Raw genomic sequence first — 18,357 nt, forward strand, 5'->3', positions numbered from 1 at the left:
CATGCAAACTTAGACCAAAGGGAGATGTTGTCGGTGTTGTTTAAAGGAAAGATTCTGTTGTCTTGGATCCCGGTGACAAGCCTGGGACACATGTGAGTGTTTAATAAGCCAGCCAGTCCCAGTAGAAGGGAAAGATGGAGTCATGTCATAGGATAAACAGCTCAAAGGGAGATGAGAGGCCTCACTTCCAAAGTACATCAACGTCCTCTGAAACTTGGGCCTGGACTGTATCTACACATACCCCTCAGGTCCCCTGAGCTTGCCCTGGTTGGTGCTGACCTGTTGGTATGGATTGGGGATCACAACCTGTTACTTTGCAGAGGCCTCCACTGGAACTGGCAGATGTTGCTGGGGGAGATATGTTTCCACACACACTGATCTGTTCACCATTCCACATGCTCGCCCTGGGCACTGTCCAGTCTTGGCATACCTTCTTGTCATAACACTGTCTTGTCTTCACACCCCATTCCTCACAGGGAACTCCCTTGGCATCTTCGTGAGCTGCCTAAGCGTTGAAAGGGTCCTGGCTTCTTTTCCTGTGATCAGAAGCTCATTGCTGGGAATTGAGCCTGTGTTTTTCATCCAAATGATAGTTTCCTTATCTTCTTGGGAAAAAAAAAGGCTAACACATACCAGATGCAGGGGATGGTTGTAAAGGCCTTGTTTGTGTCCTTCCCTCGAGTTCAGGGAACGCTGTTCCGTCCTTTCTGGAGACGAGCACTGACACCAGCGGCCACAGAAAGAGCAGGGGCCTCGAAGCCATTACTGTTTTGGGGTTTTGGTCCCCGCCCTGTTTCCTCTCTGCTTCTCTACTAGTTCACCCTGGAGTGTTAACAGAGACTGGGAATCTGTTAACACTGGCTTTTTTTTTTTTTAGGGCACAGCCCCAGGTTCTCAGAGGCTCAGGAAGCAGATTCCTGTCCTCCTTCTCCACGGGCTTGCCCTAATTCAGGGCTGGCGGGGTCCCTTGCCTGATGTTCATAAGTCATCTTAAGTTTTCCTGTCTTTTGCCCCTTCTCCCTCAGCTGACTCTGCACTAATGCTTCATTTGATCATCTCATCTCTCTCTCCCTGGTCCCAAAACTTCAAATGTCTCCCCATTCCCCAAACCAAGCTGAGCATCCCAGAAGACTCTTCAGATCTTCCTTGTGGTGTACTTTCTTTCTCCCAATTTGTCTGGCTCTCCAGGGACACCAAGTCATTCATTTTCCCGTAAGCCCACCGCCTTTTCATCTCCCTGCTGTCACAAATGCTATCCCCCGTGCCTGGAATGCCTTCCTCGTCTTCAGTTTACCACTGCAAAGTAAAAGAGACTGTTCTTTCCAGGAAAACACCGGTGCAGCAGAAATTTCTGAGTGGGGGTATTGCTGGGAATCACAGGAAAGTTCTGGATCCTGGCCTGGAGCAGCGGGGCTCCCCCATTATCTCTGTTTCTCACCAACCATGTGACCTAACTCCAACACCCAAGCGTGGGTAATTGAGGCTGCCAACATTCTTTAGGGGCCACACAGCAGCAGGATAGCCTAGAAACATGGTTCTCAAAGCGTATGCACCTTAGAATTATCTGCAGAACTTTAAGCCCCCCGGCCCCAATGCTCAGGCCTTACTCCTGACTGATTGTATTTGAATCCCTGGGGGCAGGATTCAGACATCAGTATTTTTGTAAGCTTCCCAGGTGACTCCCGTGTGCAGCCCACTTTGGGAAGCCTGGGTGTGGAAGCAGTGCTGTGAGGGCCTGGGCTCCAGAGTCTATCAGAACTGGTTTCTGATCCCAGCCCCCTCGTCTCCCAACTGAGAGATCTTGGACCATACTTTTTAAATAGAAGCATTTAATTTTAGAATGGTTTTAGGTTAACAGAAAAATTATAAAGATGGTACATAAAGTTCCCATATGACCTTCACCAGTGTCTTGTATCATTCACATCTTACATTAATATGGTTCATTTATTATTCTTAACTAATATCCACACTGTTGCCACATGATGATCTCCCTCTTGTTTCTGTGTCTCGTGTCTTGTCTCCTTATGGGGTCACCAGTCATATTGGATTAAGAACCTCCCTTACTCCAGTATGACCTTCTCTTAACTAATTATATCTGCAATGACCCTATTTCTGAATAAGGACACATTTGGGTGCACTGAGCGTTAGGACTTCCATATATCTTTTTTTGGGATGCAGTCCAACCTATTGTAGGCTCCTCTGGGCTATGACAGTTTTTCCAACTTTTCTTATTGTTGATGACCTTACATCTGAGGAATATTGGTCAAGTATTTTTAGAATATCCCTCGAATGGGATTTTTCTGATAATGTTTCTCACGATTAGACTGGGGTTATGAGATCTGGGGAGGAAGGAACAGCCCAAAGGTTCAGTGCCACTTTCATCACAGCATATCAAGGCCACATTCTATCAACGTGACTTATCACTGTTCATATTAACTGTGATCTCCTGGCTGAAGTAGTGTTTTGTCAGGTTTCTACACCGTGAAGTCCCTCCCCCATTTGCATACTGCATTCTTTGGAAGGAAGTCGCTCTGTGCAGCCCTCACTTAAGGGATAGAGAATTATTTCATCTCCTTTAGAGCAAAGTATTTATATCAATTATTTGGCATTCTCCATGGGAGACTTATCTATTCTTCCCCACTTATTTATTTATCATATTAGTAATTCATTCATATAAGTATGTGATCACAGATATTTACTTTATACTTTGGGTTATAATCCAATACTATTAATTTGTTTTCTTGTTCATATTATTCCAGCTTTGGCCACCGGAGCTCTTCCAGTAGCTCCTGTGTCCTTTTGGCATACTTTCAACATGGTGTGACTTCCTGACTTTCTAAAACAAGATGCTTTAGGCTCATCTTGTACCAGAAGTTTACCCATAATAGGGCAGGGTGTACTTCCTGCCCTGGTCCCAGAATCAGCTATTTCATCAAGGAGTTTCTTTTATTGGAAAATAGTATTAGAACCCCAAATTTGAATACCATGTGTGCTTGTTGCTATGGGGTGTTATCTTTTTAGGCTGTGCCACATTTTTAACCTCACTGTGCTTCAGTTTGCTCACCTGTGAAATGGGTATACTAGGATATACTAAAGTACTTTCACCACAGGTCATCATGACAATTAAATTAGAGAATCATGTAAGAGCTTAATGTAGTTTTACCCATATAGTAAGTGCTCAAAAACGTTAGTGACTGTTTCCCATAGAATTTTTTATATGTGAGCTAACTTAGTTGCCAAAGTTCTTTTCCATTTGCTAATTTTCTGATACAATAACCCTCAGCAGGGGTAGGGCAAAGATTTTTCTTCCAGTTAGAGATGGAGAAATTAAGTGAATAAGGGATTCAGCTTATGCTGCATTGGAACCTAAGTGTCTTGGTTTCAAGGCCCATTCTAGATCAGACTGGCCGTCCTCTCTGCCACCTAAGTGGGATAGCTTTTCCGTCCCTGATTCTTGCCTAGCTTTTCTTGAAGGACTTCTTGGTGGTGCTGATTCTTAGATCCATGTCACCAGGAAATATTAATTCATAGCAGAAAAAAAGGACTCCAATCCATAACACGTCACTCATAGACATGGTGCCATATTTTCTGAACCAAACAATTGAACATATAACCCCCCCAAATTTTTCTGTTATATATGGATGGCAATCAAGAAATACAATTTGGATGCTGAAAAATTGGCATCCTGATATTTTGATAATTTACAGGAACAGTAGGACAATGTATTTAATCAGAACTGACACGCAAAACTTAAGACATGTTATTGTACTGATAATATGATCTTCTCATCATAGTCTCTCTCTTCACAGTACAGTGGTCCTAATCAGATACAGCAAAATGTTGATGAATGAAAACATAAGTCACCAGAGTCATCAGTGCATGCAAAACAAGCCAAACAGGATGCTTTGACTCAATGCACATGTTTATTGGAACAAATGCGTAGACACTCACAACAACAACAGCTTCTGTTGCTAATGAAATTGGCATGATCATTGTTGACAACAATAACCTTCGTGGTATGAAATCACAGCTTTAGATACAAAAGCTATATTCTAGGGAGGTGGATTTGGTTGCAGAGAAGAGACTTTTGTAAGAGGCAGCACCTGTTGAAGTTGGAATGGGCTGCATTTGGAGGTAGTGGGTTTCCCATCTCCAGAAATGTTCAAGAATGAGGTTGTGAAATTAGGCAAGATGGTCCTAACAGACACACCAACCCTCTGCTTCTATGACTCTGTGAGAGATTTGGGTTTCTTGGATCTTAGCAGCAGCGTAGGGGCTGATATATCTTTATACGGCACATTCAGATGTTTCCTCGGGATAAGAACAAAGTTGCAATTGGGAGAATAGATGGGATAAACTGTGTCCAGCCCAAAGTTAGTACAGACAGATATCCTCTGCTTTTACAAAAAAGTACATTACATTAGTACCTGTTCCACTAACCAAAAGAAATCTGAAGAGGATTTTCAGTTTTAAGAAAAAAAGATGAAAAGCAAAATTAGGGTTCAGAGTTTGTTTCTCAGTAAGCTCTTATAGAAACATCACACACCCTGAGTGGCAATAGTGGCCTGGCCAAGCTCCTTCCCCGGGAGCCAGGCCCAGCATCGCAGTATCAAGGTGCCATAGCTTTGAACCCTTTTTGTGAGCATCTGTGCTTTATCTTGATTTATTTTGTGCATCAGTTAGCAAGATGTGTCCTAAGGTAATTGTTCCTTCACTGTATGCTATTTTGGCTTATGAGAGGCTTGATAGGAAGACTCTCCTTTTGATTAGTGGGGGTGGGGGGACCCGTATTTGTATACGAATCCTGAGGCTGTCTCACTGTTGTCTGACTTTAAGGAGAAAGTCCCCTTAAATGTTGGTTCTGATTCCAGAATCAGAACATGAGTTTACTAGATGTGTCATTTTTGTGAGAGAAGATAGTGTAATCTGAGGAAAGCCTCAGGGACATTTGTTTGCTCTGTTCTCCTTCCAGCTGGAAGGCCTCCTTGTCTTACCTGTGGAATGCCCACCCTCTTCAAAGTTTAGCTCCAGCACCACATTGTCTGGGATGCTTTCCTGATGTTCCCTCCTCCAGTGCCTCTGCGCTGGTCCAGCACATCACAGTGATGGGGCAGGGCGGGGGTTCATTCTGTTCAAGGTGGGCACTTGTGTACATGTCAGTTCTCCCCACTTGGAGCGTCTGGAAGGTAGGAACCATGTTTCCCTCATCTCAGCAGTCTCTGGAGCAGTTAGCACAGCTGGTACATGAGGACTCCCGGGCAGTGCTGAGGATCAGGAAGGTATGGTGTTGTGGAATGCTCTAGGACAATTCCAAAGCTTTGCATCATCACACTTCTTCTTTGGTGCATGAAAAGGATCCCGAGCTTGCTTGACAAATGTCTGATGGAGTTGGGTCCCACTGTCATCTTCCCTTTCCAGAGTAAATTGCAGGGCACCGAGAGGTAGAATGAAGGCACAGAGAGGTAGCCCATAGAACCAGAAGCAGGCTGTGGCCTGCTATCCCTGAGCATTCAGCCTTAGGCTTAGTGTCCATAAGCCTCATTCAGTCTCATTCTTTGTGCTTTCTTTCAGCAAGAGACCCTGAATGATTCCAGCAGCTCCAGTGCAAGTCAAGAACTGAAGTCTCCTCTGAAGTCCAATTTTCGTAGAACCAGATAGGGACTTGGGGATTCTGATCCCTGGATGGGCTTAAATCTCAGAGTTCTGGAGGGGGTGAGTTCTCTGGGAACTTCCTGAGACAGGAGCTGGCTCTCTGAGGGAATTCTGCATGGGAAACAGTTATCGCTGTGTGAGGCTAGGGTGTTCAGGGTAAGGAACAGGGGTGAGGAATTGGAAGAATGGCTGTGTGGGGTCAGCTGTGCACACAGGGAGGGAGGATTCGGGGGCCTGAGTCTAGCCTATCAGGGCTGACCTTGTCCAGCTCAGATTCTCAGAAAGGGAAGGGGGTTGGGGCCTAGGGCTGATGCTCTGCGTAGGAATAAGGGAAGATTCCTTGACTAGCACTTTGCCTGGGCTATGTCTTTGGGAACCAGGGTGTGGTGAATGAGGGTGGAAGTTGCTGCAGCAGCAGTATTTTCTCTGCATCAAAACTCTATTAAACCCTAAGGTAGTTTTTGCCTTTTGCTTATTTGGCTTTAACTCATCTCATCAAGAAAAAATGGCTTCTTCGGATCTTAGATAGTCAGAGCTGGAGGGTCCTTTGGGATGAGGGGGAATCCTGCTTAGAGTCACACAGAGAGCTGGGGGCAGCACTAGTTCTAGAACCTGGCGTCTGGTTTCCCAGCCAACTATTCCCAGTCTCCCTCCCTGCCCTGGTTCTTGCAAGGCTCTCTCACAATTTGGTGTCTAGCTCATGCATTGCTGTGGGACATACTATAGGACTTTTCTGTTTTTCTTTTATTATGGGGGGCAGGCATTGGGGTTGGGAAAGGTGTGTGGTAGCACAGAAGCACAGAGCACAGAAAGAGGTGGTCAAAGTTGAGGGGAAGGGTACACACTGATCATCCTTAAGACCCAGCCAGGATTTGTAAGAGAACTTTGCCTGCCTGGAAGACACACTGACGGCCAAGTCACATATATTGGGCACTTAGTTTATGCCTTCACTGTGCTAAGTGCTGTGTGTATATTAAGTAATTCAATCCTCATCAAACTTTTTTGAGGTAGGTAGGGTGCATACCATTTGTCCATGTCCAGAATATGGACAAAGAAACTGGGGTTCAAAGGGGTAAAGTCACCTGCCTGGTGTTACAAGCCTATTGAGTGACAGAGGCTGGATTCAGCCCTGTGTTCTGATCATTTAGCTACTCTGCTGCTTTAAAAAAGGAGAAAACGGGACTGAGATGGCCCCGTTATTGGCCAGTAATGGGCTGAATGAGGTGGGTGAAGGGCGAGGGTGTCTTGCATCAGATAATTATCCTCTGCTGCTGACTGACCATGGACAGGTGGTGAAAAACTGAATTCAACTCCTCATACTGGTGACTCTCTGGATCCAGTTCTTGTTGCTATAGACATAGGAATATACTCCGTAGCGGTCCTTCTTTCCACAGTCATCGCCCCAGGACACCGTGCCCACCAAGTACCAATGGCCTCTCTCTCTATCCAGGGTCACCATGGGACCTCCAGAGTCACCCGCACAGGAGTCTTTCCCCCCTAGATGAAAAAACGAAAAAGATACGCAGGTTGAAATGACCTGTCCCCTTCCCTAATCCCAAATCCAAAGGAGTCTCCTTCTCCCCTCCGCTGACTTGTAGTTCAGAGAATTGGGCACGAGGGGGCGCAAGAAGATCATTTGACTCAAACCTGGGCTCAGAAGTTCTAGGTCAGGCCTCCTCAGAGCCCAGTGATTTTAGGAAGGGCAGGTTAAGAACTCTCCTGTTTCATAGGTGAAAAGTTGAACTTGGAGAAGGGAATAATGGAAATTTTTTTAGCACTCTTCTCTCTGACGCAGCATCTCCAGCAGAATCTTTCCTTTCATGACCTTCCTTCCTCTCTCTCACTGTTCAGCCTAGCAGACTCCAAGGTCTCCAGCCCTTCCATGGCTGGGCTCTGCACCCTTCCTGGCTGGTGGTGCCCTATTATATGCCAACCTCTTGACTCACCTTCCTTATCCCCAGCACAGATCATGTCCCTGGTCACGTTCCTCTTCACTGGGGCATAGGCTTTCTGGCAAGTTTGGTGATCAACAATTGGGATTTCAATCTGAAACACAAATCCATTGTTGGTCCCCACTCCAGGACAAGGAGTTCCTGTTGTCCTGATGCCCCTGTAGCTGGCTTCTCCCCATCCCCATCCTGGACGAGCCTGGGACTCCCTGAGACGTGGTCTCAGAAACTGCCCTGTGGTACAGGTGAAGAAACACTGAATGGAGAATCAGGAGATGCATGATCAGGTACAGTCTCAGTCATGAACTTGCTGTGTGACCTTGGGCAAGTCATTGGACCTCTTTGAATTCCAGTTTTGTCATGTGTAAACTGGTGATAATAATACTTGTCTGGCTATTCTGGAGCGTTCTACATCTCTCCATCATCACATTTATCACATCGAAAACTACCTTGTGTACCTCACACCTGACTATCAGCCCCAAGAGGCCAGGGACCAGGGCTGCCCTTTTGTCCCCCAGTGTACCTGGTAGCTAGCACAATGTCTAGTACCCAGGAGGCACCATGAACACCTGGGAGTTAATGAATGAAGGATGGATGGTTATTGCAAATTTGAAAATTTTAAAGTACATTAAAATAACATATGTTGAAGGATTTAGAAACTAGCTGTGGCAGTCATAGGACCCGGTCACATCAGAGCCAGGCAGCTCTTGCAGAATGTCTAGTGTTGCCCCCGACTTGGCAACTTGAGATGCTCTTCTATGGTGTAGAGAGGCAAATGACTTGTTTAAGATCATCCAGGCAGTCAGTAGCAGCCAGGATTTGGAACCATGGCTCCTTATTTCTAGTTCAGTGTTCTTTTATGTAATGATATGAATGTGAAGTTCTAAATGTAACAGTCAAGTGGATACTGCAAGAACTGCAGCTCTCAAGAGCCTCTTCTTTGGCCCATTCTTGTTTAATCTGCTATACGAGTCTTTATCATATACAGATGGACCATCCTTTTGGATCTTCAAGTCTGCTGTTTTCTGCAAGAATTTCCATGAGCTAAGCCTTTAATAAGCTATGGAAACAGCCAACAATGTTTAGAGACTGGAGACCCATGCTATGCAGAACAAACAGATCAAGCTTGTTGGGATTCACAGTCCCAGTGAACTTTTTGAGATGAGTGTGAGCCCATGGTGCCTTCCCCAGCCACCCTCTGCTCAAGCCTCCAAGTCCCTGAGTGGCAACATGGAGCAGGAAGGTCCCATGCAGGGCAGAGGTATCACACTCTGTAAGACATAAGTTGAACATCACCTCCATCAGGGTCTCTGGGAACCTTTGCAAGAACTGCTTTCCCCAGCCACTGACGATGACCATGGCCCCTGGAGGAGAGAAGACACAGTGGGAGCAGAGAGGCTGTCTGTGGGGTTTTCAGAAGGTTGCACCTTGCAGCCCCATCATCCTCTGTCTGAGGAGGAAGGGCTGCATTTGCAGCCTCAGAGAAAGGCAGCTTGGTGAGGAGGAAGACTGCTGGGTTGGAGGTTACCTGCAACAGTGGTCTAGGAATTTGTTTCTATGAATCATTAGCTGGTTTGTTTAGTTGTCTATTCTCCCAACTGCCAGCTGGCATGGACCCTGGGCTCCACGAAGCCAGTCATCTCCTCTGTCTTGTTCACTGCTGTATCCCTATGCCTGCAACAGTGCTGGCACATAGTAGGTGCTCAATCAATAATTGTGAAAAAATAAAAAGTCTGGCTTAGTCCACAATATACTGTGCTACCTTTAGCAAGCCCTTACTCCTCCCTCCCGTTCTGAGCCTCAGTTTCCCTATCCATAAAAAGAAGAGGCCGGGCTTAGGATCCTCTTACTTCCCCACCTGCCAGCTCTGATAGTCTAGAAGTCTATAAAGTTGGCAAATCTCAGAGTGTTGTGGAAATGGGTTGAGCACTGAGAGAGAACTTATTTCTTTATTTGAAGAAAAAGAAAAAGCCTGGATCCTGAAAACAGCAGTGGACTTTAAGTTGAAAAACCTGAATTCTAGCTCCTCAATCTGCTCTTACAAGCTGTATCTTGGGTAAGTCACTTCACCTTGCTGACCCTGTTTTCTCACCTGGAAAATGGGACTACAGAACCACCTCACAAGGCTTTATAAGTGGTAAATAAGTTAATGAATGTAAAGCAACTGCACAGGGTAGGCATCTGATGAGTCAGAGCCACGCCTGTGTCTTTGCTGTTGGCTTGTTCCACATAAATACTTCTCAAATTCTACTCAGCAATTTTTTATAACTTCCTTGAACTAAAAGAGTTTGGCTGTGCTATGGCACCACTGAACTTCTAGTAGAATAAAAGGTAAGCCAACTGTCCTGGGTTGGACTCTCTCTCTATATTGGATATATTTGAATATAGTATTTCATTTGAATATCTCAACCACCCCCTGAGGTATTATCCTCAGTGTAGAGGTAAGGGACCTGAGGTTCGGCAGCTTCCTCAAGGTCAGCCAACTAGGAAATGGTGGCATGAGGATTTGAGTCTATGCTGGTGATTAAGATGGTGTTCCTCAGCTCCAAACTTAGTCATCTATACTAGACTGCTTTGTGATGCAAGGAATGAGACTCTAAAACGGCACTTCTGCCTTGACACAGGGGATTCTGCAAAAAGGGAGCATTTCCAGGAAGGGCGCTTGCCATTACTGTTGGCATAACCCCACCAATGGTCCCTTACCCAAGCAGTGGTGGCTGGTTCCAGCTCTTTTCCCTGCCACTATCAGCACAGGGGTCTGAGTTTTCGCTCCACAGGCTCCCTGTCCAAGCTTCTAGGTTCTATAACTCCATCCTCTTCCACTTGTTCCCCCAGCCCCAGGAGTGGTGGTTTCTTCCTGCAAGTACTATCCCCAGTACGCAGCATCCCCCTTTACCCTATGTCCTCCAACACCCTATGTTAGAGTCTCTCTGTTACAATAATTAGTCTGGTTTCTGTTCTTCCATCTGGATTCTGACTGATATAGTACTTACAGCACTGAACAAGCCTGCCTGTTTACTACGTGCTACCTTGGAACCAGTTCTGACTTAGCTGTTTTAGGGGAGGCAACTGGGGAATCACGCAGATGCTGTCAGCTGGCTTTGTTCGCACCTGAGCCTCACCGACGCTGACACCAGAAAAGAAGTCTCTATGGAGGCAAGATCAGGGGTGGGGAGAGGTACCTTCCTCTGGGGGCCTGTCCGGCAGACAGATGGGCATCACGAAGTCATTCAGCACCGGGCCCTTTGACAGCTCCACCAGAGCCACGTCATTCTCAAATGTGTTGGGGTCATACAGGGGATGGAGGAAGATGTGTTTGACCACAAGATGCTGTTCGGTCTCATCTGACCGGGACCTCCAATGCTTACCTAGGCAAGAATAAGGCACATGAGGCATAGAGATAATGGAGGCACAGAAAATAAAGTCTCATCTTCTCCCTGTCAGCTCCCTGTCCCATCCAGCCTGTGTTTCCAGCCTTAACTCTTTTAATACTTTCCTTCACACCTTTCCCAGCCATCCTGCCCTACCTGTTCTTCCCCACATATCCTCATGGGCTTCCATCTCTGTCTTGCTTCGTGAGCTGATCTCATTGCCTTAAAATACTCATTCCAGTGCTCATTGCCACATGTTCAAATCATATAATCACCCTTCAGTGCCTGCATCCTGTGTTGCCACCTCCATGAAGCCTTTTCAATTCTTGAGTTGGATTCTTCAGTTAGAAGTCTTTTCCCTCTGGACTCCCATGGTACTTTATCTGTTTCTCTCCCACAGAACTTACTGCTTTTTTTTTCTTATACCAGAGGTCTTCCTGCTCATATTTTATTCCTTTATTAGGCTCTAAGCTCCTTGTGGGCAGGAATTAGATCTTAAGAATAATTGTGTCCTTAGATTAGCATAGTGTCAGTAGGGAACTAAGTTGAATCAGCTGCTGATCTTGGGGACGGGAAGCTTGGATTGTATGTGTATGGTCCACTTGAAACCATGGATTCATAGAAGCCTGAAGCATCTTTGGAAACTAGACTGGGCCTTCTATTTTCCCACTATAAAACTGAGGCCTAGGCTTCACAAACTTGCTCATGGTCCCCACACCTGGAAATCATTGCCTTGAGCTTGGACTCAGGTCCCTGGACCCCAGTCTCAGCTGGTTCTTCATCCCAGGTGTCTTGCCCTGATGAATGAGTTAGTGGACATACCTGCTTTCCCAGAACCACAACTGACTTCAGGAATCAGTTTGCCCCTCACTCACCAACGATGACTTTGAAGTCAGAAGGGGTGAGCTTATAAAAGCTGTGGAAGACTGGGTCCTCTGGATCCAGTGAATGGTGGAGGCAGTGAGCCGCAGTCAAAATCCAGTTGGAGCCTGAGAAGAGAATTGCACACACCGCCCTGCACTGCCCCAACCTGTCCAGCTGAGGGCCTTCAGACTACTCTAGGGTACCCTTCTCCACTGCATTTCAAAGCCCCTAGTCAGACACTCATATCCTAAACAAAGGGGAGGAGTTAAATCTGTGATTTTATCTGCCTAATACAACCAAAGCCAAGGCTGAACATCTTGAGTTGGGTTTTAGGACTCCCTTAAACCCAAAGGGTTGATGAGCTCCTGACAGCCCAAGATGGGCCCACACAGAACCATGTGCTCACGGCCCACCTCTCCTGCCTTGTGGTTCCTGGACCAGCATCAACAGCCTCATCTGGAAACTTCTTAGAAATGTAGACTCTCGGCCTCCCACCTCAGATCTATTGAATCAGAATCTGCATTCAGTAGGAAAATCTGGGAATTTTAACCAGATCCTCAAGTAATTCCTATGCTCACTAAAGTTTGAAAAGCACTGCGTTAGCATGGTGCTTCTCAACTGTGGATGCATATTAGAATCTCCTGGGGAACTAAAAAGACAAAAACCAAACCAAACCAAAAGTAGTGCCTGGACCTGGAACCAGACCAGCTAAATCGTGGGAATATGTCCCAGGCACAGGTATGTTTTTAAAAGTTCCCCAGGTGACCCTAATGCCATCACTGCTCTGATCCTAACCTCTCATTTTGTAGAAATGGACCCTGAGGCCTGGAGCAAAGCAGGGATGTCTAGGGTCACCCAGGAGGTTAGTGACAGGCCAGGGCCAGACCCTGGGTCTCCTGACCATCAGCCTAGAGCATGGCTCCTATCTTGGCTGTCTCTTCCCCTCAGTGGACAGGTTTCTGCCCTTTGTTTAACATAGGGTCAGGTTTTGGTTCATCCTTCAGGTGAAGCAGATGATAAACCCATAAATAAATAAACCTAGAAGCATAACCAGGATGAACCAAAGAGAAAAAAGGCACCAGGGCTTGGGGGTGGGGGCATCAGGTTAGAGTTCAGAGTCTCAGGCAGAGGCATTTTCTGGCAGCAGGTCCCCGGCCCTACTTGGCTCTCTTGGGACCCATTCTGTGCTCTGGCTACTGGGTTCTGAGGAGAGCTCCATGTAGGCCACCCTCTTTCACTGGGGCATTTTTGATCTCTGTCCATAGCCAGGGACTGTTGGCCAAATTTTCCAGGTGGATAAAGTGGGACAAGGTAGCCAGGTAGGAGAGCCTGTTTCAGAGCAGGGCTCTGGGCCATTTAGACAAGCCCAGGGGTGTGTCATGGTGAGTCCAGAGCTGTGACATTACCTCACAGCTCTGCAAATACTCTTAGAGTCCCTGGGCCAGGCTCCCTCTCCCCAGCTTTCAGTGAGGGCACCGAAAGGGTGGTGCTTTCCCTCCTTCCTCCATCCCTTGACCCCTTTCCTGACTCTCTGCCTCCTCTGTCCTCTCCCACCCCACACTCCCTCTACAACACTGGGTACCAGGAGGAGGAGAGAGATTCTAGATAGGAGAGCTGGGCAGGGTGGAGCATGAGAGAACTTGCACCTCGGCCGAGGATAGAAAAGCAGACTTCTAACATCTTCAAAACAAAATAGGAATTAACATGCAGTAGATACAAATTAGCATTCAACATTATTGAACTTAAAAATTCAAGGCTTAAGAAAACTAACTTAATTCTTAAAACCGTTGGCACATAATCCATCTCTTTCACTCCCATTCTAACGACATCGGCAATGGCTGAAGAAGCAGTCTTGACCCCCACTCGCCCCTCTGCTCCCCCTCAGCATCTCTCTGCTTCTCTTCTGACCTCTTCCTCACATCTGGTTCTTCCAAGCTTTTCTGTCTTTCCTGATGTTTCTGTCACTTGGATATCTTGTGCCCTACCTGTCTCTCTTCCTTTCATCACATTTGTTTACTTTTATCTTGTCCTTTACCTCTCTCAAGTTCCCTCTCTCTTATTTTCCAGGCCTCTCTCCTGTTCTCCATGTCTCTCTGTCCTCTCTATCTCTGTCTCTCTGTCCCTCTCTCCCCTTCAATTCCTTGGTCCTCTCCCCTGCCCAGTCCCTACAGGGCTGCCCCTGTCACCTGTATCACTCTCTGTGCCCCTTTGGGAGGCTCCATAGAGTGGGAACACTCAGCTTGGTGTGTGGGACTGCAAAGATCACCCCCTCCTCGGGGAGCACTCACTCCTGGTTGCAGTTCCACATCTCCCAGCATGGCCGGTGCCTCCCCTTAGGGATGGACCCCTGATGGGAGCTGTCCTCACCTGACCGAACGCTGGAGGAGGTGGGTCAGTGAGGGGCGAGGCCTGCAGCCCAGGGAGCTGTCCAGGCACACATGGACCCATCCAGACCTTTGTCCTCTGTGATGGGATCAAACCAGCAACTGGCTGTGGGCTCCGGAGTGCTATTAATTTTTCTATGATGTCAGAGATGGAATTGACCTTAGATCAAAAATTGCAGCAGGAAGCCGCTGCCAACCATTCCTTTCCTGCCCTTACTCCTACTCCCACACCTTTAATCCATTACAAAATTCTGATGCTTTTGCCCTGGACAGGTGGCTCAACCAATTGATGTTTTTCTCTCCACTCTCTGTCTCTCTCTTTGTCGCTGTCTCTCTCTCTCCAAAATCAAGAAACATAACCTACATGAGGACTTAAAAAATCCTGATGATTCCACTTCCCAGTGCTTTTCAGTCTGCCTCATTTCCATCCCTCGTCCCCTTATTCTGAAGCTAATGACTTCCCTCCCCACTATCGCAATAGCCACCTCACTGAACATCTGGGCTCCTAAGTCACCCTCCTTTTTAATCCACATTGGAGAGAACTTTCCCCGGAGAGTCCCTGGAGGGAACTTTCCAAAGAACATGCTTATAAACCTGCCTTAGTGTTCAGGATAAAATTTAAATTCCTAAGGAGGGCATTCAAGGCCTTTTGTACATCTCCCTTCCCTAACTTTTCCAGGGTGGATTTCCCGGTTCTCCCTGATCCCGCAGCCCTGGTACACCCTTCCTTTGAGCCATGTGTTGTTATCCATGTTTGAGGGGCTGACTCTATGACCCTTCCAAGTGCCAGAGACTGGCCAAGACTCAGTAGGTGTTTGTTGACTAAAGGAGGCAGCTAGAATAGGAACACATGTCTCCTGGATCCAGCTAAGGGCTCTTTCTACAACACTGTACTTCTGGGCCCTGCTACTAGTATAGACAGTGTTTCTTTATGAAGAAATGTTGATCTGTCTACAGGAAGAGGGTTGAGTACTTTTGCTTCCACCCTAGCGCCCAACCTGGGTCCCCCACCCCTTCCACCTTCTCCTTACCTATAAGGGAGCCTCCACAGAACGGCTGCCCACTTGGGTGCGTCAGCATGGCAATCCACGGGGTGGTGCCTTTCTCAGCTGGGCGTCCATTGATGATCCTGGCTATCAGCTTCCTGGAGAACTTGGGGAGCCCACACACTGCAGCCAAGGGAGGGAGGGACATGTCACACTCTTGGCTCCACCTTGCCCTTTGTCAGAGCTACCAGCTCATTTCTCTCTGTTAGGAACATTTGTTACTTTTTGATCTCCCAGTATCCATTGCCCCATTCAGAGGCAGCATGCCAATTTTCCTCTGGGATCCACCCTTCCTCCATTCCCAGTCTATATATCCTGAGTTGGAATGACTTTACCTTTGGTTTTAGGGGTAGGGGTGTGACCCAGACCTGACTAATTAATGCTTCTCATCCTCTGGACACAGCAATTGCTCAGAGATAGGAATGTAACTCTGGCCAGGCCAATGAAAGCCTGACTTGGGAGTTTTGCTAAACATAGAGAGAGAGAGAAGGCCTTTCTCTGTTAGGATTGCTAAGCTACTGGCTATAAGCCCAGACCTTCACAGAGAGTCTGCTGAGAATAATGTTGCTAACAGTAAAAAGTGGATCTAGAAGGTGAGGAGTGAAGTAAGGGAGAGATTGTGTCCTGATAGTTGAGATCCTTGACCTAACCATACCTGAAACCTTTTGGCGTAGACTCTTCAGTTTTGCGAGCCTCTAATTCTCTCTTTCCCAGCAGATACTCGGTGGGAAGCGATCCAACCATTCCCCTTTCCATCTGTTCCCTCTGTAAACCTTCTTCTCTTCAGAACTAATTCCTGGCTTTGGATCTCTTCACTTCCAAACTCTTGGGGATCTGGCTTTGGGAATTCTTATTCGTTTCCTGTATTTTTAATCTCTCCTTCTACTCTGCCTCCAAAACATGGTCAGGCCTTCTCATCCTAAAATCAAACTTCTACCCTCTCTGCTTCTTATTCATTTCAAAGTCTCTCCTCCGCCCTTCCCTAGTCAAGCCTCTGGAAAGAAGAGTTGACAGTCTCCACATCCTTCCCTCTCCCTTGAATCTGGAAGAAGTACTATGCTTTGCACAGACCTGGAAGTAGAGTGGCCATTTGAATATTTAATAGACCCACAACCATAAGTGGAGATGGAATGGCTCTGGGCCCATAAACAGAACTTCAACAGTGATATCTACCTGTATAGGAAGATACTGTTTGAAATCTTATCTCATGTATTCTTCATCACTAGGAAGTCTCCTTGCTCTGTGACTCCTTATTATTGAAGCTGCTTATTATTGGAGCAACCTTGTTTTAGGTGAGGCTGGATACAGCTTTGACTTTTGAAAGAGTACAGCACAAACCAAAGTCTGGAAATATAGACTGTCATTTGAAGAGTCAAGGGTTGCAGTAAAAAATTTGTAGGTTTCAAGGAATCACAACAATAAGAACTGAGCATATAATTTTTACTATAAGCTGTAGAGAAGGGAGAATGTAAAGGCAGTGTCCTGCCTTAGGAAGGAGATAAAAACCTAGGAGAAGCCTGGAGAGAGAGAAAGAGAGCGGGGAGGAGGCAGGAAGAGATAGACAGAGAGGGGAGGGGTGGGCAGAGAGGAAGAAAAATAAGAAGCAGAAGAAGAAGGAGAAGAAGAAAGGGGAAGGGGGAGGAGAATGAAGGAGGGCCAGAGAGGGAGAGTTGGGGATTTTAAACATCAGAGTAGGGACTGTTCCCTGGCTATTCTTTCAGAGTTGACAGTAGAGACTGGGTCCCTTTCCCTGGGGAATGTCCAGCCTAAGGTGTTCCTCTGAACCATCCTGTGGCATTTGCTCTGTTAAGTACTTTAAGTACTTTTCATTTCTAATGACGCTTTTCCTCCTTGGCTTCTGAAGCACTTCCCTTCCTGTGTTTCTGATCCTTCCTTTTTTTTTTTTTTTTTTTTGTCTTTCTTCTTTCTTTTGTCTCTATGCTTCCCATGCTGGTATTTCCATTGTTCAGTCCTCACACCCTCTCCCTTTTCCCTACAAACTTCCAGTAGATAATACCATTGCTTCCCATGCTATCACACCACTTATACCCTGACGATTTCCGATCAGTGTCTCTAATCTGCTCGCTCCTGTTAAATAGCTTTTCTTTACTTCTCCAGCTGGATTGCTCATAAATTTTTCAAGCACAGCAAAACCAAGCCCTTGTCTCTACCCTTCACCAGCCTTCTCCTCTTTGTTATTCAGATATCTGTTATTGTCTGCACTGGCTTCTCTCCCTTGCCTCCCTTTTCTGCACTCCCATATTCAGTAACTAAGCCAGTTTTAAAAATCACAAGGAGAAGTGGAGAGTAGAGTGCCTCTTCTCCTCCATGTAACCTCGTGACTCCTCAGTGTCTCAATACGTCACAACACACAGTCCAAATATCTAGAGGAAAGTAAAAATCTAAAATGTAATAGAACACAGAACATGATAATCCTTGAGGCCAGCTACATATAAACTGTAAAACATAATTTAGAATTGTTTTAGTTCCCAATGTGTAAACAGCATGACATTGTCATGATAATACAAACTCTAAACAAGGGCACGGCGTGAGTGCATCCCGTGGAGAGCCCTCACCAACAGGCTAGCTCCTGCTGCCCCAACACCTTCCACCCGCACTGTTTCTATGCCTAGACACCAAACCCTGCTGAATACACCACTGAAATGTTTTTAAACTCCCCACCCCCACACCTGGGCCATCATAGACCTAGGTTTGGTGGATTTTCACCATCTCCCTCCAGAATGATTGTGGTAGCTTTCCAGTCTCTCTATCTAGCCCACAAGCCACTTTTCACTCTGTGCTGCCCACCCTCAGCCCTGCTAATTTTAGAATTTCCTGGGGGAGACTCAGGAATCTGCATTTCTGAACTGTATCTCAGGTGATTCTCATATACCCAAGTTAGAGAATCACTAGTTACAGGACAGAGTGCAAACACACTGTGGCTTTCAAGACTATTTCTGCTCTCCCTTGATCCCCACTGCTCCCCCTCTACTCACACACACTTTCCTGCTTCATCTTTGCCCACTCTGCCCCGTCATTTCTGTCTCCCAGTGCAGCCTTTGCAGACCCTCTGCAAAGCTCCCCAGATCCC

General features: G+C 46.5%; 1 protein-coding gene across 1 annotated transcript in view; it reads right to left on the reverse strand.

Annotated features, from left to right (window-relative positions):
- Positions 1-3,607: 3,607 nt before the first annotated feature.
- MASP1 (MBL associated serine protease 1) overlaps positions 3,608-18,357 on the reverse strand; it is a 63,168-nt gene continuing 48,418 nt past the window's right edge. The window contains exons 11-16 of the mRNA XM_024560952.4: positions 15,252-15,389; positions 11,848-11,961; positions 10,784-10,969; positions 8,898-8,965; positions 7,599-7,698; positions 3,608-7,149 (exon numbers count right to left, since the gene is read on the reverse strand). Coding sequence (XP_024416720.3) covers positions 6,959-7,149; positions 7,599-7,698; positions 8,898-8,965; positions 10,784-10,969; positions 11,848-11,961; positions 15,252-15,389 — 797 coding nt within the window. The 3' untranslated portion in view covers positions 3,608-6,958. The remainder of the gene's footprint in view (positions 7,150-7,598; positions 7,699-8,897; positions 8,966-10,783; positions 10,970-11,847; positions 11,962-15,251; positions 15,390-18,357) is intronic.

Source organism: Desmodus rotundus, chromosome 2 (genome assembly GCF_022682495.2).
Source record: "Desmodus rotundus isolate HL8 chromosome 2, HLdesRot8A.1, whole genome shotgun sequence".
In the NCBI taxonomy this organism is placed as follows: domain Eukaryota; kingdom Metazoa; phylum Chordata; class Mammalia; order Chiroptera; family Phyllostomidae; genus Desmodus; species Desmodus rotundus.